The sequence below is a fragment of the Vipera berus genome, assembly GCF_964194415.1.
Source record: "Vipera berus genome assembly, chromosome: 3".
Classification (NCBI taxonomy): domain Eukaryota; kingdom Metazoa; phylum Chordata; class Lepidosauria; order Squamata; family Viperidae; genus Vipera; species Vipera berus.
In genome coordinates this window covers 51025722-51048083 of record NC_138204.1, presented here as the reverse complement: position 1 = coordinate 51048083, position 22362 = coordinate 51025722, and the positions used below count along the sequence as shown (strand labels likewise).

At 45.8% G+C, this 22362-nt stretch overlaps 1 protein-coding gene across 2 annotated transcripts in view; it reads left to right on the top strand.

The window, feature by feature from the left end:
• Positions 1-22362, top strand: part of ITPR3 (inositol 1,4,5-trisphosphate receptor type 3) — a 116381-nt gene that overhangs the window by 92277 nt on the left and 1742 nt on the right. For both annotated transcript variants that reach the window (XM_081324928.1, XM_081324929.1), the window contains 10 exons: positions 1156-1266; positions 7664-7856; positions 9060-9185; positions 9817-9989; positions 11236-11400; positions 12079-12271; positions 17374-17481; positions 17862-17980; positions 18993-19158; positions 21289-21449. In XM_081324928.1, coding sequence (XP_081181054.1) covers positions 1156-1266; positions 7664-7856; positions 9060-9185; positions 9817-9989; positions 11236-11400; positions 12079-12271; positions 17374-17481; positions 17862-17980; positions 18993-19158; positions 21289-21449 — 1515 coding nt within the window. The remainder of the gene's footprint in view (positions 1-1155; positions 1267-7663; positions 7857-9059; positions 9186-9816; positions 9990-11235; positions 11401-12078; positions 12272-17373; positions 17482-17861; positions 17981-18992; positions 19159-21288; positions 21450-22362) is intronic.

Below are 22362 nucleotides of genomic sequence, written 5' to 3'. Positions count from 1 at the left end.
CAGTGGTTGGAGGAAAGTGGACAGGCAAAGCAGTTCTGAAAACCTAGCCTCAAATCTAAAAACATTAATTTTCTTGAAATGCCCAATCTGGCTTCATCTCTTACTTCTATTATAGTGCAGTATAATATTAAAAAGATACACTAGATAAAATTCTCCCTTCTATGAACATTTTGGAATTATTGTAAAGTCTGGATCATAGAGTCAAAGGATATTAGTTAAGAGGAAAGGGTGAAAGTTGAATTTTATTGGTTCTGAATCAACTGTTTATAGAGTTTATAGTTTATAGAGACTACTGGATCATTTAGAGCAATCTTTACTAGTGATTAGTGGGGCTGATGTTGACCGTATAATTTACTTTGACTTGCCTCTTAAGTATTGGCAATTTTCCTTTCTAACAAGAAAAATGGATTCTATCTCTATGTGAAAGCAACCATGATCTTGGTTTCATTTCTTTCTCTTACAACAATGCCATATTATTGGCTACAGTGAACACGCAGGTCTGTGATGAATTCTTCCTGTATATTTCCATTGTCACCAGTATTTAAGTAAGGGCAATCTTTCACAAAAAGCCCTTGTTTATACTATGAGTGAAGTCATATTATAGTGACTCCATATGGATGCTATGTTGTACAAAATTAGAAGAACTACAAGATTCTATATTGATGGCTTTGCTGAATACTTTTACATTCTTGTATCACTTTCATGGGGCAGAACACTTTCCTGCTTCTTTGGATATTACTTCATGTAGAAACATCCTTATAATTAAACTAACTCACCCTTTATCTTCAGAGATAGAAAATCAATTGCTTTGTGTTCAGTCTGTTGTTCACATAGCTTAGGTCCAAGACCATGATCGCTATTCATTGTAAATCCATTTCTTTTGGGATTCATGATTTATAATTTACAGATTATTACTCTTTGGCTTTAATTACTGTGACAAATTGAAGAGCTGTCTCCCACAGGAAGCACAAGCTCTGTTTGCTCTATATTAACTATATTTTTCTCCAGTCTTTCCCCAAAGCCTTTCATTTTTAGTAAATATGAGAAAATGTACTGTTAATTATAATTTAATACAATTCTCTTGGGGTTTTTAAATTGATTTCTGAGTTAATATAAATTATAAATATAAATTATTTTTCCTTCGCTTTCTTGCAGCTTATTTTGCACAATAAGCAACTGACCCAGATGCTGAAATCAACAACTCCTGTCCAAGAGGAAGAGGAAGATCCATTAGCTTATTATGAGAAACACACATCCCAGATAGAGGTGATGAATTATATCTATATCTATCTATATCTATATCTATATCTATATCTATATCTATATCTATATCTATATCTATATCTATATCTATATCTATATCTATCTATATCTATATCTATATCTATATCTATCTATATAAATATATCTATATAACTATATCTATATATCTATATAACTATATCTCTATCATCTCTCTCTCTCTCTCTCTCTCTCTCTCTCTCTCTCTCTCTCTCTCTCTCTCTCATTAGCTTTTTTAATGTCTAGAAGCCTGATTTCCTTTTCAGATTATTGAAATTATATACAATACCGGCTACCGTTTTCTAATAACAAATAGCTGGTTGACTTATCAATGGAGTTTAACAAGCAGGTTTTCTGTAGCCATTCTGTCCACCATTTGCTTGGCTCTTGTAATATCACAGAATATAAATGGCAGTATAGAATTAAAGAGAACTACTGTTCACAGAGATGTTGTGAACATATATGTAGGAATTCTAAATTCTGCATTTGTTAGTGGCTGAGAGCCGTATTATGTTTTCATACCAGGTACAGGATATTAATTTTAATATTGTAATTCCCATTAAGTGAAGAAATTGACTCCAACCTGAGTAGGTCCTATTATATTAATATTTTTTGCAAGAATACTTATATCTTTTCATTGCTTATAAAGTTCTCACTTCTTTCTGCTCAGTTACCGTATATACTTGAGTATAAGCCGACTCGAGTATAAGCCGAGACCCCCCAATTTCACCCCCAAAAACTGGAAAAAGTTATTGACTCGAGTATAAGCCGATCCGCCGTTCTGCAAGCCTCTGCCGCCAGCAGAGGCTCGATCCGCCATTTTGCAAGCCTGAATACACAGGAATACCCTGTGTGGCCGCGGCTCTCGGGGAAGCCCTGGCTGTCCGCTTCCTCGCTCCACGCTGCCATTCGGGGCCCGCGCGTTCCCCGGGCAAATCGCGGCGCCCAGCAGGCGAGGAAACACGCCCGCTCCAGTCGCCCCCCCTTCCCTCAGGAGACGCGAAGCAAGTGACCGCCCGGAGCTTACCGAGGACTTGCGCGCGGCCGAGGCTTCGGTGCTTCCAGGATCGCGCGCACCTCTCCCAAGCCGCCACCGTCTGGAGACCTGCCGAAGTTTGGGGAGGTTTGGGGAGGTGCGCGCGCACCTCCCCAAACCTCCCCAAACCTCGGCAGGTCTCCGTTCCTCCTGCCGACCTTTGGGGAGGTTTGGGCGCCTCCCCAAACCTCCCCAAACCTCGGCAGGTCTCCGTTCCTCCTGCCGACCTTTGGGGAGGTTTGGGCGCCTCCCCAAACCTCCCCAAACCTCGGCAGGTCTCCGTTCCTCCTGCCGACCTTTGGGGAGGTTTGGGCGCCTCCCCAAACCTCGGCAGGTCTCCGTTCCTCCGCGCAGACCTGCCGACCTTTGGGGAGGTTTGGGCGCCTCCCCAAACCTCCCCAAACCTCGGCAGGTCTCCGTTCCTCCGCGCAGACCTGCCGACGTTTGGGGAGGTTTGGGCGCCTCCCCAAACCTCGGCAGGTCTCCGTTCCTCCTGCCGACCTTTGGGGAAGTTTGGGTGCCTCCCCAAACCTCCCCAAACCTCGGCAGGGCGCCTCCCCAAACCTCCCCAAACCTCGGCAGGTCTCCGTTCCTCCTGCCGACCTTTGGGGAGGTTTGGGCGCCTCCCCAAACCTCCCCAAACCTCGGCAGGTCTCCGTTCCTCCGCGCAGACCTGCCGACCTTTGGGGAGGTTTGGGCGCCTCCCCAAACCTCCCCAAACCTCGGCAGGTCTCCGTTCCTCCTGCCGACCTTTGGGGAGGTTTGGGCGCCTCCCCAAACCTCCCCAAACCTCGGCAGGTCTCCGTTCCTCCTGCCGACCTTTGGGGAGGTTTGGGCGCCTCCCCAAACCTCCCCAAACCTCGGCAGGTCTCCGTTCCTCCGCGCAGACCTGCCGACGTTTGGGGAGGTTTGGGCGCCTCCCCAAACCTCCCCAAACCTCGGCAGGTCTCCGTTCCTCCTGCCGACCTTTGGGGAGGTTTGGGCGCCTCCCCAAACCTCGGCAGGTCTCCGTTCCTCCGCGCAGACCTGCCGACCTTTGGGGAGGTTTGGGCGCCTCCCCAAACCTCGGCAGGTCTCCGTTCCTCCTGCCGACCTTTGGGGAGGTTTGGGCGCCTCCCCAAACCTCCCCAAACCTCGGCAGGTCTCCGTTCCTCCGCGCAGACCTGCCGACGTTTGGGGAGGTTTGGGCGCCTCCCCAAACCTCCCCAAACCTCGGCAGGTCTCCGTTCCTCCTGCCGACCTTTGGGGAGGTTTGGGCGCCTCCCCAAACCTCGGCAGGTCTCCGTTCCTCCGCGCAGACCTGCCGACCTTTGGGGAGGGTTGGGCGCCTCCCCAAACCTCCCCAAACCTCGGCAGGTCTCCGTTCCTCCTGCCGACCTTTGGGGAGGTTTGGGCGCCTCCCCAAACCTCGGCAGGTCTCCCTTCCTCCTGCCGACCTTTGGGGAAGTTTGGGCGCCTCCCCAAACCTCCCCAAACCTCGGCAGGTCTCCGTTCCTCCTGCCGACCTTTGGGGAGGTTTGGGGAGGCGCCCAAACCTCCCCAAACGTCGGCAGGAGGAACGGAGACCTGCCGAGGTTTGGGGAGGTTTGGGGAGGCGCCCAAACCTCCCCAAACGTCGGCAGGTCTGTGCGGAGGAACGGAGACCTGCCGAGGTTTGGGGAGGTTTGGGGAGGCGCCCAAACCTCCCCAAACGTCGGCAGGAGGAACGGAGACCTGCCGAGGTTTGGGGAGGTTTGGGGAGGCGCCCAAACCTCCCCAAAGGTCGGCAGGAGGAACGGAGACCTGCCGAGGTTTGGGGAGGTTTGGGGAGGCGCCCAAACCTCCCCAAAGGTCGGCAGGAGGAACGGAGACCTGCCGAGATTTGGGGAGGTTTGGGGAGGCGCCCAAACCTCCCCAAAGGTCGGCAGGAGGAACGGAGACCTGCCGAGGTTTGGGGAGGTTTGGGGAGACGCCCAAACCTCCCCAAACGTCGGCAGGTCTGCGCGGAGGAACGGAGACCTGCCGAGGTTTGGGGAGGTTTGGGGAGGCGCCCAAACCTCCCCAAAGGTCGGCAGGAGGAACGGAGACCTGCCGAGGTTTGGGGAGGTTTGGGGAGGCGCCCAAACCTCCCCAAAGGTCGGCAGGAGGAACGGAGACCTGCCGAGGTTTGGGGAGGTTTGGGGAGGCGCCCAAACCTCCCCAAAGGTCGGCAGGAGGAACGGAGACCTGCCGAGGTTTGGGGAGGTTTGGGGAGGCGCCCAAACCTCCCCAAAGGTCGGCAGGAGGAACGGAGACCTGCCGAGGTTTGGGGAGGTTTGGGGAGGCGCCCAAACCTCCCCAAAGGTCGGCAGGAGGAACGGAGACCTGCCGAGGTTTGGGGAGGTTTGGGGAGGCGCCCAAACCTCCCCAAAGGTCGGCAGGAGGAACGGAGACCTGCCGAGGTTTGGGGAGGTTTGGGGAGGCGCCCAAACCTCCCCAAAGGTCGGCAGGAGGAACGGAGACCTGCCGAGGTTTGGGGAGGTTTGGGGAGGCGCCCAAACCTCCCCAAAGGTCGGCAGGTCTGCGCGGAGGAACGGAGACCTGCCGAGGTTTGGGGAGGCGCCCAAACCTCCCCAAAGGTCGGCAGGAGGAACGGAGACCTGCCGAGGTTTGGGGAGGTTTGGGGAGGCGCCCAAACCTCCCCAAAGGTCGGCAGGAGGAACGGAGACCTGCCGAGGTTTGGGGAGGTTTGGGGAGGCGCCCAAACCTCCCCAAAGGTCGGCAGGAGGAACGGAGACCTGCCGAGGTTTGGGGAGGTTTGGGGAGGCGCCCAAACCTCCCCAAACGTCGCCAGGTCTGCGCGGAGGAACGGAGACCTGCCGAGGTTTGGGGAGGTTTGGGGAGGCGCCCAAACCTCCCCAAAGGTCGGCAGGAGGAACGGAGACCTGCCGAGGTTTGGGGAGGTTTGGGGAGGCGCCCAAACCTCCCCAAACGTCGGCAGGTCTGCGCGGAGGAACGGAGACCTGCCGAGGTTTGGGGAGGTTTGGGGAGGCGCCCAAACCTCCCCAAAGGTCGGCAGGAGGAACGGAGACCTGCCGAGGTTTGGGGAGGTGCCCAAACCTCCCCAAAGGTCGGCAGGAGGAACGGAGACCTGCCGAGGTTTGGGGAGGTTTGGGGAGGCGCCCAAACCTCCCCAAACGTCGGCAGGTCTGCGCGGAGGAACGGAGACCTGCCGAGGTTTGGGGAGGCGCCCAAACCTCCCCAAAGTTCGGCAGGAGGAACGGAGACCTGCCGAGGTTTGGGGAGGTTTGGGGAGGCGCCCAAACCTCCCCAAAGGTCGGCAGGAGGAACGGAGACCTGCCGAGGTTTGGGGAGGTTTGGGGAGGCGCCCAAACCTCCCCAAAGGTCGGCAGGTCTGCGCGGAGGAACGGAGACCTGCCGAGGTTTGGGGAGGCGCCCAAACCTCCCCAAAGGTCGGCAGGAGGAACGGAGACCTGGGGAGGTTTGGGGAGGCGCCCAAACCTCCCCAAACGTCGGCAGGTCTGCGCGGAGGAACGGAGACCTGCCGAGGTTTGGGGAGGCGCCCAAACCTCCCCAAACATCGGCAGGAGGAACGGAGACCTGCCGAGGTTTGGGGAGGCGCCCAAACCTCCCCAAACTTCGGCAGGTCTGCGCGGAGGAACGGAGACCTGCCGAGGTTTGGGGAGGCGCCCAAACCTCCCCAAAGGTCGGCAGGAGGAACGGAGACCTGCCGAGGTTTGGGGAGGTTTGGGGAGGCGCCCAAACCTCCCCAAAGGTCGGCAGGAGGAACGGAGACCTGCCGAGGTTTGGGGAGGTTTGGGGAGGCGCCCAAACCTCCCCAAAGGTCGGCAGGAGGAACGGAGACCTGCCGAGGTTTGGGGAGGTTTGGGGAGGCGCCCAAACCTCCCCAAACGTCGGCAGGTCTGCGCGGAGGAACGGAGACCTGCCGAGGTTTGGGGAGGTTTGGGGAGGCGCCCAAACCTCCCCAAACGTCGGCAGGTCTGCGCGGAGGAACGGAGACCTGCCGAGGTTTGGGGAGGCGCCCAAACCTCCCCAAACGTCGGCAGGTCTCCGTTCCTCCGCGCCCTGCCTGCCTGCTTCTTTCCGCTGCGGAAAGAAGCAGGCAGGCAAGGCGCGGAGGTCCGGAGACCTGCCGACGTTTGGGGAGGTTTGGGGAGGTGCGCGCGCACCTCCCCAAACCTCCCCAAACTTCGGCAGGTCTCCGGATGGCGGTGGCTTGGGAGAGGTGCGCGCGATCCCGGAAGCACCAAAGCCTCGGCCGCGCACAAGTCCTCGGTAAGTTTTTTTGTTGACTGGAGTATAAGCCGAAGTGGAATTTTTCAGCCCAAAAAGTGGGCTGAAAAATTCGGCTTATACTCAAGTATATACGGTATTTTCTCTGAAACACCATATTCCCCTTCTAAAGTATCTCAGAATATCTTCAGGGAGTATTTCAAAGGGCTGGGGTACCAACAGAAAAGTTATACCATTTGAACTAAGGCAAACTTTCTTGGATGATATATCTTAAAAGGGCTGAACTTAAGCTGTCAAGGGCTTCAAAGATAATGTCCAGCACTTTATATTTTGCCTGGAAAGGAGTTGACAATGTAGTAATTTAAGAATATGTGTAAATGGCCTATTTCACTTGGTCATCTTCCAAGATCAGTCTGGCTCCTGAGCTTTGTATTGACTAAAGTTTCTGAAAGGCAGCTCCACAAAAGGTACATTACAATAGTGAAGTTATCAGCATGGGAACCACAGTTTTAAGATCATCCACTAGCCTTCAGAAAAGGATACAGTTGGCATATCAGCCAAAGGTTATAAAGGGTGCTTCTGGCTATTGCCTCAGGCTGGAAAATCAGAAAGAGATTCAGTTGAAAAGAACTTCCAAGTACCTATTGTGGGAGAATGTAATCCCATTCACAGCAGGCAGGTCTATGACTACATTAGAATTATGGCCTGTTTCATTGAGCACCACCATTTTTTATTATCCAGCCCATAACTGACTGCAGGCATTTATTCAAAAACTCTGGAGACAAGATGAATCTTGAGACAAAATGAATCTTTAATGTCAAATAATAACATAATAATAAACAAATGAGTTCATCTATTAATCCAACAGAATTTCCAAGAAATTAAGCTAGAATACTATGCCCCTAACTAAGACTTTACGCTAGTACAGAGCATAGCATAATATTGGCACAGTGCCTAGCAACAGATACTGTGATACAATAGTATGTGCACATAGATGCACACACACATAGTGAGCCATCAGAATGGACTTCGTTAGAAATGTAGGTCATTTGGAAAATTTTTAAGTCTAAGAATTGCAGGAGAAAAATAACTTAAAACTCCATTTTTATCTAGATTGTACGCTTGGATCGAAGTATGGAACAGATTATCTTTCCAGTGCCTAGCATCTGCCAGTTCCTGACCAAAGAAACAAAAAACCGTTTATTTACCACTACCGAGCAGGATGAACAGGGCAGCAAAGTCAGTGATTTTTTTGAGCAGTCATCCTTTCTCCACAATGAAATGGAATGGCAGAGGAAACTGCGCAGTAAGTCTGGAAAAAGGAAATCAGATTCCTCCTTCAGATAGTAATTTGGAGAGCACCAAACTACATGTTGGCTTAGTTCCCGCAGCATTGTGCAGCATCTGTCAAGTGGAAATTTCACTGGAACTTCTCTTTTTCTGACTTTGAAACCGAAGTGTTGAAGTCTTGTATACTGTGCTCCAATTCAAGCAAAAAAAAAAAAAATTCATACAGGCCACTATAGGTTACAGTTGTTGAGAAATGGGCAGCTTCCCACATCTGGTTTTTGATAGGTGTAAGGAAAGTCTGGAAAACAATTTAGACTTTGGGTGGGAATTTTCTGACCAACGTGGAAGGTTGCTTTCTAAAGAGAGAAGGCAGAATCAACTACATTGGCATTAATATGTGCCACCATCCAGCAGCATCTGCATTGCTGTCTATGAGAGCAGCAGTGTGCATTGTTGCAGTGCAAACCCTGCCTATTTTGTACATGCCTTATTATGTTGCATTCAGGTCCCCAAAAGGGAGTGTGCAGCCTAACAGTGTGACCTTTTTTTCATTTTGATGAAAACAAAAAAACTTCTATATCACAAGCTTGGCATACAATTATTTCCTTCCATATTTATTGCTAATTCTGAATTCTCCCCCTGCTTATTCAGCTTTCTGTAATATGTTTGCTGGCCTTGAAATATCTAAAGTAGAACTAATAGCCTGGGAATGTTTCCAAAATAAAACATTCATGAATATGAGGGAAAGGCTGGGTAGCCAGCTCACTAATACTAGAAAATCTAATTAAATTATGCCGATTTTCTTTTAAACACTTAATCAGTACTAGCAGCCCTTTCCAACCCTCAACAATGGAACGACAGCACTGGGTTTTGTAATTTTGTGCTGCCTGGTCTGGTTGATTGTATGTCCCTTTAAGCATTGATATATGAATGCAGTGTTTTACAGATGATAAAGGCAGCAAAAATAAAATGAAGACATAATGCTTGTTCAGCTGCGTGTGCTTCATTGCACTGTGTTTTGATAAACTCACATATGACAGCATTTGGAAATTGTGTCCCACTTTCAGGCAATTGATGCTGTTTGCAATTGAGTTGAGGAAACAAGTATATTGATCCCTGGCCCTGTGAATATTTGCAATAAGATTGCTAGAACTCTGGGGAAGCTTGTGCTGCTACTTCGAAGCAGGAGATTTACTTAGTTTTGCCTCTGTTTCCATAGGCAATAGATTGATGTACTGGTTCTCTCGCCGAATGACGCTTTGGGGAAGTATTTCCTTCAATCTGGCTGTCTTCATAAACATCATCATTGCTTTTTTCTACCCTTATGTTGAGGCCTCCTCAATGGGTAGGTATTCACTCCGGCTTGACTTTTTCACTTCTACTCTTGCCATTCACAGATTCCTTTGCAGAGACCCTGTATATCCTCTTATACCAATGGTAATGTAGTCTTTCTTTTGACAGCCATTATGCGTTTCCCCCTGAATATTACAGGAATACAACTCTTCAGAAATAGCCTTTCTGCAAAACTAACATGTCATTGGTTAGCCTGCTTCCGAGTAAGATGTGCTGTTCCATTCAGATGATATGCAGATCTCTAAAACAAAGGTGTCATTTTCACTTCAGCGGGTGCTTTGCCAGTCAGTGAGCTAAGGATGAAAACAGTATAAATATTTAAGACAGCTGAATCAGGACATGGTCTATTTAATACAATTCAGTGATGCTGTTGTACGTGATTAGAGCTATACAGTAAGACATTGATATCTTTGTTGCCTATCAGGATTGCTAGTCATGCATTTGTAGTTTACCTGCACGGTTCTGCTCAAGCCATTTTTTTACATTGGGTGCTTGGTAATGGGCTTACTTCCCTAACAGTTATTGATCAGGAATAACCACCATGTGGTGGTTTTTTCAGCTATGCAAGTGCTATGCTATTCATAAATATTATAAATAGTTAAGTTTGTCTCTTAATTTCCTAGGATTGCTGGACTCCCCACTGATTCCCTTGCTTTCCTGGTTTTTAATCTGCTTTTCCATCATGGCTCTATTTACTCAGCGCTATGGTCTCCGACCACTCCTGGTGGCGCTGATTTTGCGATGCATCTATCATCTAGGCATCGGCCTTACTCTGAACATATTGGGAGCTCTCAATGTAAGTCAATTACAGTAGTTACCCAGAAATCAGGCGCAGGTTAGGACACTTATTGATGTCCTGAAGTTCTCTTGAACTCAGTAGGATGTATTTTTAGATAGACATGTTACGGTAACTTAGTGGGAGATCAAAGTTGTACCATACAGGTAGTCCTCGACCTATGACCATAATTGAGCTCTAAATTGCTTTTGCTAAGGGAGATTGTTATTAAGAGAGTTTTGCCCCATCTTACGATCTTGCTTGCCACAGCTGTTAAAGGAATCGTTGCAGTTGTTAAGTTAGTAACACGGTTAAGTGAATCTGGTTTCCCCCATTGACTGTCCTTGTCAGAAGGTTACAAAAGGTGATCACATGACCCTGGGACACAGCAACCACCATAAATATGAACCAGTTGCCAAGCGCCCAAATTTTGATCACACGACCATGGGGATGCTACAACAGTTATAAAGTATGAAAAACAGCCATAAATCACTTTTTTTCAGTGCTGTTGTAACTTTGAACAATCACTAAACAAACTGTTGTAAGTCAAGGACTACCTTACCAGGGTATGTGCCAGGGATCAGTCATAGAATTAAGATATTTCTTTGTGGACAAGTGAAAAAGATTAAAAAAGTGAATAGATTTATATTGGAGTTAATTAAAAAGAAAAGTCAAATAGTACAGCATCAGATTCAAGGTGCTGGTGATGACCTATAAAGCCCTAAATGGCTTGGGTCCGGGATATCTGAGGGAACACCTGCTGCCGGCATCAAGCTCCCTTCGTCCTGTGCGCTCCCACAGGGAGGGTCTTCTCAGGGTACCGCCGGTAAAAGATTGTCGGCGGACAATACCCAGGGGGAGGGCCTTCTCTGTGGGTGCGCCGGCCCTTTTGAATCAGCTGCCTGTAGAGCTTAGGACTGCCCCTGACCTTCGCTCATTCTGCCGGGACCTGAAGACCTGGCTCTTTGAGCTCTCTGGCCTGGTCTGAGCATATTAATTGGGATTTTAACTGCTTTTTTAACTGGGGTTTTATAGCAAGGTTTATATAATTCTTTTTAATCGATTTTAATTTTTGTAATTGTTGTATCTGTTTTTAAGAGCCTTGTGAACCTCCCTGAGTCCTACGGGAGAAGGGCGGTATATAAAATAAATAAATAAATAAATAAATAAATAAATAAATAAATAAATAAATAAATAAATAAATAAATAAATAAATATTAAGTTAATATTTGTCCTCAGCTATATCTATCTTTTGTTTGTTTTACAGCTGACAAATAAGATTGTATTTGTAGTAAGCTTTGTTGGCAATCGTGGGACATTCATCCGAGGATATAAAGCCATGATCATGGACATGGAATTTCTTTATCACGTCGCCTATATCTTGACCAGCGTCTTGGGACTTTTTGTACACGAACTTTTCTACAGCATCTTGGTACAATAATCTTATCAACATAGTCATTAATGAAAAATTATGATTTTGTTCCCCTCGCTTTTTCTTATTCAGTATTTTGTCTGCTTTTGTGGGTGTCTGTAATTTTATAAGTTGCCTAAGAAGAAATATGATTTAGATTGGAGAATTTAGCAGACAGACAGAACCTAAAATTTGTTCATGAGATGGGAAATTGCAAGGTATTTTCAGAGTTACAGTGTATTTATCAATATAATGGGAATGTTGAGATGTGCAAAAATGTACTACAGCTACTCAATCTTGTTTATTTGTATGTTTATTTGTCAAATTTACATGGCTGCCCATCTCACATGATGTGATCCTGGGCAGTGTACAATACAGTCTATTATTAAAACTACAGAACCAGTTAAAAACCAATTAAAAACAATTAAATGAAATATGGATTAAAAACAATATTACAAGAGAGAAAACAGTGCAGGATTTCGTGAGAGAAAATATTACATAGAATACAACCAGTGCATGGGCTCCCTATTACCAGAGAATCCCCAGTCTTGCTGAAAAAAAGAAAATATTTTGAGTGCTTTCCAGGAGGCCAGAAAGGTGAAGTTCTGAAAATAAAACTTAGAGAAGTAGAAAAATATTTTATAGCCCTTGTTCTTTTTATATTGATTTGACCTAGGGAAGTTTATTTTTCTCTTTCAGCTATTTGACTTGATCTATCGTGAGGAGACTTTATTCAATGTTATCAAAAGTGTGACACGGAATGGACGTTCAATTTTACTGACAGCCCTTCTGGCCCTCATCCTGGTTTACCTCTTCTCCATTGTTGGCTTCCTCTTTCTAAAAGATGACTTCATTCTGGAAGTAGACCCACTGCCCAACATCAGATCGAAAGGTTTGTTCTCCTACTTAAGTAAAGTATCTCCATTTCCATCCTGAAGTTCTGATCAACTTTGAGAGGACAAAATATTTTAGTTACCAGGAAGTGGTTCCTTCTGTTTTTTAAAAAATATTTATCTATTTAGCCATCAATCCATTCATCTGTTTATTTATGAGATTTATCAGACTGCCTGAAACCACCTGGACTCTAGGTGGCTTAGAGAGATTTACGTATTAAGAACAGATTAAAATCAGAAAATTTGAAAAGAGTAAACATAGAAATCTAAAAATTATCAGAATGTAAGCATGTCATCACTCCACAGCCTTTTGTACTTTAAAACTCTCACCTCTCTTGAGGGTCTTATCAGTCTATCTAACCATACATTTCCAAGTCTTTCCTTTTCCTTCATATATTTGTTTTGCAATCTGTTCATAAATAATTCTCATACCATTTCAACATATTTTGTTCATAGGATCTCTCATTTTTATTCCATCTTTATTATTCATCAACTATTCTTCCATTTCTGTGCACACATTTCTTAAGAGTCCCATTCCCACTAAATTAAATCACTTTTTATGTTTTTCTTAATGTTATTAAACTTCCACTTCCATATAACAAAGTAGGCAGAAGCATCCTCTTAAAAACTACCTTTTTATTTGTTTAGACAAACATTGACTCCTTACACTAGGCTATTTATTTATCTTTCTACTCTCTTAATGTTTTTCATCCATTTTCCTCAACTTTAGTAAACATTCTGCTACATATACTAATTCATCTACTTGGTCTAGTTATTCACAATTTATGTGAAACTTGCAGTAATTTGTTCCATTTTCTCAGTCACACATAATTCCTTTGCTCTTGGACACATTAATTTTCAAGTTCATGCTCCTCTGTGCATCATACAGTTTATAATTTGAATTTTAGGCAACAAACAACTACATTTGCATGCGCAAGTAAACAGACATTCCTGAAAGATTATAGCATATTTTCCGATGTTAGCAGACATAGATTTGCCATCAATTTAACAGAACCTGTCTCTGAGACAGGCTGTTGAAATGCAATCTTATTTATTGATAATTTCTCCATTTTGTTTTAACTCTGCCAGTTACGAGATCAAAGTATGTGTAATGAGTTTAGGAGCAAGCAAAGAGACAACTCACCCACAATATAAGCTAATTCAGCAGATTAAGCAAAAGAGGGAGGAGAGGGAACAAAAAAGGTATCCAACTCACGTTTCCACATGCTAAACATCACAGAGCTGCTCCCCAAATGTGCCACATCACATCGTAACATTTCTGCAGTTATATTGTCTGTACTTGTAGACTTACAATTGTTTTAACATTCACAAAGCATTTATTACTTCTCGTTCACCAATTTTTGCTTGGACATTAATCATTACAGCATTAATTTTAATTCCAATCTTTGACACATCATTGGTATTCCCTGAAGATCTTTAAAATGCTTTTCTCCAGCACTCCTACACTTTAGTTTCATCCCTAATTATGTCAATATTTTTTATTTTTAATTTCATTGATTTTGTTGGAGGCTCCTTGTTTTGCCCTCTTCCAAAATATTTTTGATTTCTTTAAAAATCTCTCAATCTTTGCATTTGCTTCTTGCCAACTTAACCATTTCTTGTATTTGTTGCATCTAATTCCCCCCCCCCATGAATGCATTATACAGTATCTTTCTCATCTTTATTTCTGCAGCATTCATTTCCTTTTAAGGATTTATTCTCATACATGGCATCCATATTTCTCGTTCACTCCATACATGTCTGTGCTACTTTGTAACATTCTTTTTACTCTTTTCTAAACAGCTTCCACATCTTATGCTTGCTTTCCCCTTTATTCTGTTAGGTCAGGGGTCAGCAGCCTGAAACAGTGAAAGAGCCACTCGGAACCGGTTCCCTCACAAAAGGAAAAACTGGGAGCCGCAAAAAATGTGTGCACATGCGCGTACATGCGTGCATGTACAGAACAGGGTTTGACTGAAGAGTGGAGCCAAGGCGAGATATGCACCTACCCTGCATATTTGAATTGATTGGTTGAACTTTTTTAGTCCCACTTTTTTTTTTGGACTGCACATGTGAGAAGACTGGGAGCCGCAGGAGACGGCTGAAAGAGCCGCATGCGGCTCTGGAGCCGCGGGTTGTAGACCTGTGTGTTAGGTAATGCAAACAAGGATCCAGGTTGTTGTTGTTTGCATTGGAAAATATGTTTTTATTTATATTGATTTTGTTCATAAAAGCATCCTGTTCTGAAATTACCGTATATACTTGAGTATAAGCCGAATTTTTCAGCCCACTTTTTGGGCTGAAAAATTCCACTTCGGCTTATACTCCAGTCAACAAAAAAACTTACCGAGGACTTGTGCGCGGCCGAGGCTTTGGTGCTTCCGGGATCGCCCGCACCTCTCCCAAGCCACCGCCGTCCGAGACCTGCCGAAGTTTGGGGAGGTTTGGGGAGGTGCGCGCGCACCTCCCCAAACTCCGCGCCTTGCCTGCCTGCTTCTTTCCGCAGCGGAAAGAAGCAGGCAGGCAGGGCGCGGAGGAACGGAGACTTGCCGACGTTTGGGGAGGTTTGGGCGCCTCCCCAAACCTCGGCAGGTCTCCGTTCCTCCGCGCAGACCTGCCGACCTTTGGGGAGGTTTGGGCGCCTCCCCAAACCTCGGCAGGTCTCCGTTCCTCCTGCCGACCTTTGGGGAGGTTTGGGCGCCTCCCCAAACCTCCCCAAACCTCGGCAGGTCTCCGTTCCTCCTGCCGACCTTTGGGGAGGTTTGGGCGCCTCCCCAAACCTCCCCAAACCTCGGCAGGTCTCCGTTCCTCCTGCCGACCTTTGGGGAGGTTTGGGCGCCTCCCCAAACGTCCCCAAACCTCGGCAGGTCTCCGTTCCTGTTTGGGGAGGTTTGGGCGCCTCCCCAAACCTCGGCAGGTCTCCGTTCCTCCGCGCAGACCTGCCGACGTTTGGGGAGGTTTGGGCGCCTCCCCAAACCTCCCCAAACCTCGGCAGGTCTCCGTTCTTCCTGCCGACCTTTGGGGAGGTTTGGGCGCCTCCCCAAACCTCCCCAAACCTCGGCAGCTCTCCGTTCCTCCGCGCAGACCTGCCGACCTTTGGGGAGGTTTGGGCGCCTCCCCAAACGTCCCCAAACCTCGGCAGGTCTCCGTTCCTGTTTGGGGAGGTTTGGGCGCCTCCCCAAACCTCCCCAAACCTCGGCAGGTCTCCGTTCCTCCGCGCAGACCTGCCGACCTTTGGGGAGGTTTGGGCGCCTCCCCAAACGTCCCCAAACCTCGGCAGGTCTCCGTTCCTGTTTGGGGAGGTTTGGGCGCCTCCCCAAACCTCCCCAAACCTCGGCAGGTCTCCGTTCCTCCGCGCAGACCTGCCGACCTTTGGGGAGGTTTGGGCGCCTCCCCAAACGTCCCCAAACCTCGGCAGGTCTCCGTTCCTGTTTGGGGAGGTTTGGGCGCCTCCCCAAACCTCCCCAAACCTCGGCAGGTCTCCGTTCCTCCGCGCAGACCTGCCGACCTTTGGGGAGGTTTGGGCGCCTCCCCAAACGTCCCCAAACCTCGGCAGGTCTCCGTTCCTGTTTGGGGAGGTTTGGGCGCCTCCCCAAACCTCCCCAAACCTCGGCAGGTCTCCGTTCCTCCGCGCAGACCTGCCGACCTTTGGGGAGGTTTGGGCGCCTCCCCAAACGTCCCCAAACCTCGGCAGGTCTCCGTTCCTCCGCGCAGACCTGCCGACCTTTGGGGAGGTTTGGGCGCCTCCCCAAACGTCCCCAAACCTCGGCAGGTCTCCGTTCCTGTTTGGGGAGGTTTGGGCGCCTCCCCAAACCTCCCCAAACCTCGGCAGGTCTCCGTTCCTCCGCGCAGACCTGCCGACCTTTGGGGAGGTTTGGGCGCCTCCCCAAACGTCCCCAAACCTCGGCAGGTCTCCGTTCCTGTTTGGGGAGGTTTGGGCGCCTCCCCAAACCTCCCCAAACCTCGGCAGGTCTCCGTTCCTCCGCGCAGACCTGCCGACCTTTGGGGAGGTTTGGGCGCCTCCCCAAACGTCCCCAAACGTCGGCAGGTCTGCGCGGAGGAACGGAGACCTGCCGAGGTTTGGGGAGGTTTGGGGAGGCGCCCAAACCTCCCCAAACAGGAACGGAGACCTGCCGAGGTTTGGGGACGTTTGGGGAGGCGCCCAAACCTCCCCAAAGGTCGGCAGGTCTGCGCGGAGGAACGGAGACCTGCCGAGGTTTGGGGAGGTTTGGGGAGGCGCCCAAACCTCCCCAAACAGGAACGGAGACCTGCCGAGGTTTGGGGACGTTTGGGGAGGCACCCAAACCTCCCCAAAGGTCGGCAGGTCTGCGCGGAGGAACGGAGACCTGCCGAGGTTTGGGGAGGTTTGGGGAGGCGCCCAAACCTCCACAAACAGGAACGGAGACCTGCCGAGGTTTGGGGAGGTTTGGGGAGGCGCCCAAACCTCCCCAAACGTCGGCAGGTCTGCGCGGAGGAACGGAGACCTGCCGAGGTTTGGGGAGGTTTGGGGAGGCGCCCAAACCTCCCCAAACAGGAACGGAGACCTGCCGAGGTTTGGGGACGTTTGGGGAGGCGCCCAAACCTCCCCAAACAGGAACGGAGACCTGCCGAGGTTTGGGGAGGTTTGGGGAGGCGCCCAAACCTCCCCAAAGGTCGGCAGGAGGAACGGAGACCTGCCGACGAGCCTTGGCCACACAGGGTATTCCTGTGTATTCAGGCTTGCAAAATGGCGGATCGAGCCTCTGCTGGCGGCAGAGGCTTGCAGAACGGCGGATCGGCTTATACTCGAGTCAATAACTTTTTCCAGTTTTTGGGGGTGAAATTGGGGGTCTCGGCTTATACTCGAGTCGGCTTATACTCAAGTATATACGGTACTATCAACTAGTACATTTTATGTCATTTTATACAACTTAGATTTTTGGTGTACTTGTGTTTTTTTATTTAATAGACACCTGATTGCGTTTTATAGTTCTGTTGAAAAGAAATGTGACACTGCTAAATATCAGAGATGTTAGTCACAGGAACCACTTTCTCGATCTTTTTAAAAATTATGAACAGAAATGGGATGTTTTGACAAATCCACTATCTCTTGTACTTCCAGCTACAGATCCCATGGAGATGCGAAGCAACTTAGGAACTTTTATGGGGTCATGCAGTAACGATAAAATAAGCTGCTCTTCCTCTGATACAGTGCCTGAAGTGTTGCAAGGTAAAGGGTCTTTAGATAGGGACACTAATAAAGAAATGTAAAGAAATCTTGCATCTTTTACTGAACATATTGACAATGTGTCTTCAGTGACATTATTCTGTGCCTTAGGTCAGAGGGAAAAGAAAGGTTCTCCTCTGATTTTCTATTTAACATACAGGATTGTCTTTGTAGGCAGTCATTCCAGCACCTTAAAACCAGAAAAGAAGATTCATCTGAATTAAAAGCAGCTCTATTATAATAGCTTGTTTTGGGGACCTCCTCCAACATGTTCCTTTATGTCTTTTAAACTGGAACCATTAGGCAGAGCAGCCAAAATTTCCAAATGATTTCCCTTGTTCAGCAATTGTTCATTTTCTGCTGTGTTGTTGCTTGTATTCCAGAAGAAGATAATACAGAACGAGCTTGTGACACGCTTCTCATGTGCATAGTTACAGTACTGAATCATGGCCTGAGAAATGGAGGTGGTGTGGGTGATATACTCAGAAAGCCATCTAAAGATGTGAGTATATTTGAGGCAATCTATGTACGAAATAACTGACCAAGCTTTTATATTTCTCTGAAGTCAGGAATACTTCAGAATCTACCAGATTGCATATAGTGCTTTGAGGCAAACATGCTGAATACTCTACAAGGGTAACCCCATGCATTCCTAATTTGTGTCTCCCACACAGATTTAAATGTTGCTCCTGTTTGTATTCAGTTGAACAGTTACTTATTTCTTTAAAATATTATACAGTTGCCCATCTCACAAGAGTGACTCTGGGTGCCATACAAAGATTAAAGCAGAAACCATAACACAAACATGACAGTGCCCACGTTAAAACAATAAAAGCACATTAACAGCAGCAGTGCTTGCCTAACTTTTGGGCCCAAATGTCTGGGGAGAGAGGTCTTTAGCATTTTGCAAAAGATTAACAGGTCATCTGATTCTCCTGGAGGATGCTGTTCTATAGGGCAGTTCTAAGGTCCAATAAGATGACATTGTTAGATGTAAGACACCTGGAGCACACCGTTTTTATTAGAACTAATGGCCAAGCAGAAACATAAGGAGGGAAGCAGCTCCTCAGATAGCCCCTTTATGTCATGTAGGGCTTTATGGTGATAATTAATACCGTGAATCAAATAACCGCATTGTGGAGCAGCTGCAACTTCTGAATACTCTACAAGAGCAGTCCCATGCAGAGCACATTACAGTAATCCAGACAGAAGATAACTGAGTCAACATGAACAAGGCCTCATGGTCTAGGAACTTCTCTCCAAGCTACTTGTCCTCTTTTCTATCTGATCCCCTTTCCTTTATGCATTAGCTTGGCTACTTGTTTTTCAATGTTTACAGTATCAAGTATTTTTATTTCATATTAATTGGAGTTTTGATAATACACTGTGCATGTTCCCAGTAATCACATTTTTCTTCAACGTTTTCTAGTGGGCAATATTTTTTGATATGACACTGGAAAAAGGAAAGCTGTACTTGCTGTTAATGACTCTCTTGATTTTTTTTTATCTTAAAGGAATCCCTGTTCCCTGCTCGAGTGATCTATGACCTCCTCTTCTTCTTCATTGTCATAATCATAGTCCTTAACCTCATATTTGGTGTCATCATTGATACCTTTGCAGATCTAAGGAGTGAAAAACAGAAAAAAGAGGAAATCCTGAAAACAACTTGTTTTATATGTGGTAAGTGCTTAGAGAAAGGTAGTTCTTACACTCAACAAACATCTTCCAAGAATTTGTAAGAAAAATACTTTTTCTCTCTTTTTTTGGTATAAAACATTTTATTAATGCTTACATTTCAAGGGACTTGTTTAAATACCAAACTCTTCTCCATCAGTGAGAGAAAACTAGTCGTATCTTTTATAATAAACAGGATTAACTCTTGTTCCCAAGTAAATTTTATGAAACAGTATTGATGAAGGATGTTGTATGGTGGATTTAAAGGACTCTTGAGTTTATCCAGTTTGCATCAGGATAGTTTGGAAGAGATTGTTCTTATAGCAGAATATAGAAATCTATGAATAAAGAGTGTTCCATGTTGGTATATTAAAAAAAGTGATATGTATTATTATTCTGACAGAGTTAATAGAATATACATCTTGATCTATGGCAGAACTTTGAATTGTTTGCAGTGCAGTGGAGAGGATTTATAAGGTAAAGGTAAAGGTTCCCCCGCACATGCGTGCAAGTCGTTTCCAACTCTAGGGGCCAGTGCTCATCTCCGTTTCAAAGCCGAAGAGCCAGCGCTTGTCCGAGGACATCTCCGTGGTCATGTGGCTGGCATGACTAGACACCAAAGGCGCATGGAACGCTGTTACCTTCCCACTGTAGTGGTCCCTATTTTTCTACTTGCATTTTTACATGCTTTCGAACTGCTAGGATTTGTAGACCCAGTCTTATAATAATAGAAGTAACAAAATGATTTGTTATGCCATATCCCTTAGATTATATATACATTTAAAAAGCTTGGATCTTAGTGGATGATTAGCTTAGCTTAGTTTAGCTTAGACTTTATGGAATTACTGGGAGCTCTGCTTACCTTTGGTATTCAACTCAAGACAAATTCCTGGGCTAAGAATATATACGTGTGTGTTTTATATTAGAATTCATTTGATAGAACCCAAGTTTAAAAAAACTACAAAATAAAACATGAAGAATTAAACTTACCGGTACTTGTTTCCAACTTTTGTCATACACTTAGGTGGAAAGTGCAGCATTTCTTTAATGAAAGTATGGTTAATTTCTTTACAATATCTCATTGATTGATACATCCATAGATCATTTAGAGGAAGTGTGCTGCCATTCTAAATAACTTCTTGGCACGTGGACACAATTTTACAATTCTACAGTTTGTCTTGAATAGAACTAGAGCATGGTAGCACAAGGCTTTAAGTTTAAGAATGAGAACATAAACAACCTGTAGGAATGAAATCTGTTCTATACAGTAGTACCTGTGTTTAGTTTGCTTGTAGTTTAGTACGCATTTTGCAGCTTCCAAGGCACCCCTGGATTGCACCAGTGAAATGTGGCAACAAAACCATTGATTTTTGATTCTCCTGTATTTATTTTGCTAAAATAATAGACCTCATCTTAATTTAAATTCTACATTAGCTAACCATTCCAATGCATCTAAGTAGTGTGATGGAGTTCATGAAAACTGCCTTTTAATAAATATGTCAGCCTGGAGAGATGCTTCCAAGTCTTCTTGGATTTTTGGCTAACATACATTAACAGAGCTCTTATCTTACAATATGAAAGTGTTCTAAGTCTCAAGGCGCCACTTTTGTCTTTTATGTCTTCAATTTACCTCCCAAACGAATGGAACATTTTTATCACATCCCCCTCCAAATGAAGAAAAGTGAAAATATCCCCAAAATGTTGCCCTCCCTCCTCTTTCCAGATTTCAGATCAATATGAAGCAGTCAATGAGGCATAGCTGTCTGAGCTCTAGAGAAATGATGGATCGGTTTCTGCTACATGTAAATTTTTTGAGAAGTCTTGTTTTAACAAATAATTCATCTAAGTGTCCAAACTGAACACCCTCATAGGAATTTTTCTGCTCCACTACAATTCATTCGTTTTTCTCCTCTAGATTACTGAAGTTAGAGTAAAAATATCTCGAAGGCTATCTGTTATAAGTGCCTGCTGCAAACAGGCTCATCAATCTATTAGGTAGTGTCCAATCTACTACATTCAGATTGCTCTAGGCTGCAAGTGGAGGACAAACGCGCTGAAGAAAAATGCTTGGAGATCCAGATGGAGGATCATAGCAGTTTCTAAGTAATATTACATTTGCTTTCATTTTCTCTATAGGGCTTGAAAGGGACAAGTTTGACAACAAAACGGTATCCTTTGAAGAGCACATTAAATTTGAACACAATATGTGGAATTATCTGTACTTTATAGTACTGGTGAGAGTGAAGAATAAGACAGACTACACAGGGCCTGAAAGCTATGTGGCGCAAATGATCAAGGTATGCATTGTGTAATTTCATAGAAATGAAGTAATAACCAAGTTTGTTATTCTCTTAAAAAAAAAATCTGCCTGATTTTCTTGAAATTCTTCCCACTGTTCCAGATTCTATAGATGCTGTCCATTGTGACGTTCATAGCACGCTTCATAGGGTATTTGGTTTCTAATTTTTTAAACAGATGGGATTTATCCTTTTTAAAAAAATTGTTTAGAAAGCCAAAGAACCTGAAGGTTTGTGACTAAGTAGGAGTGATTGCTTTTCATTTCTGGCTCTCTCCTGGCTTTCACTAGGCATTTCTCCTGTGGTTGACATGAGAAGAGTGGTAGTGGTGGCAGCCATACTAGTGTTGCCTTTGTGGAGACATATCAATCACAATTTTAGGATTGGTTTTGAAACAGGGATTTGCCTGGTTGTCCTACGGCATGATCTTTGCCAAGTTGAGGAGACGATGCAGTCTTATTGAACCATGGATTCTTTGAGGATTTGTGATATTGAGCCACCATATTGCTGCAGTTCCACTTTTACTTGGAAAGATTCTGAAACATGCAGGCAGACTATTGTTCTCCTCCATGGAATTTACATAATTCATGTTTTCACTAATTTTGGCAACCAGGATGTAGGCTGAACCACCACCGATTTATAAATGATATCTAATCTTGTCTCTTTTACAAGTAATATAAAGAAGTTGAAATTCTGAATCAAATGCCAAAGTAGCACAATGGAAGGCCGGTAGAACCAGGTCAAAAAAAAAAAAGAAAAATTGAAATATTTGGCTGAATATTTATGCTGTTGAAGTTGAAACTCAAATACTTTGACCACCTAATGAGAAGGAAGGACTAACTGGAGAAGAGCCTAATGCTGGGAAAGATCGAGGGCAAGAGAAGAAGGGGACGACAGAGAATGAGGTGGCTGG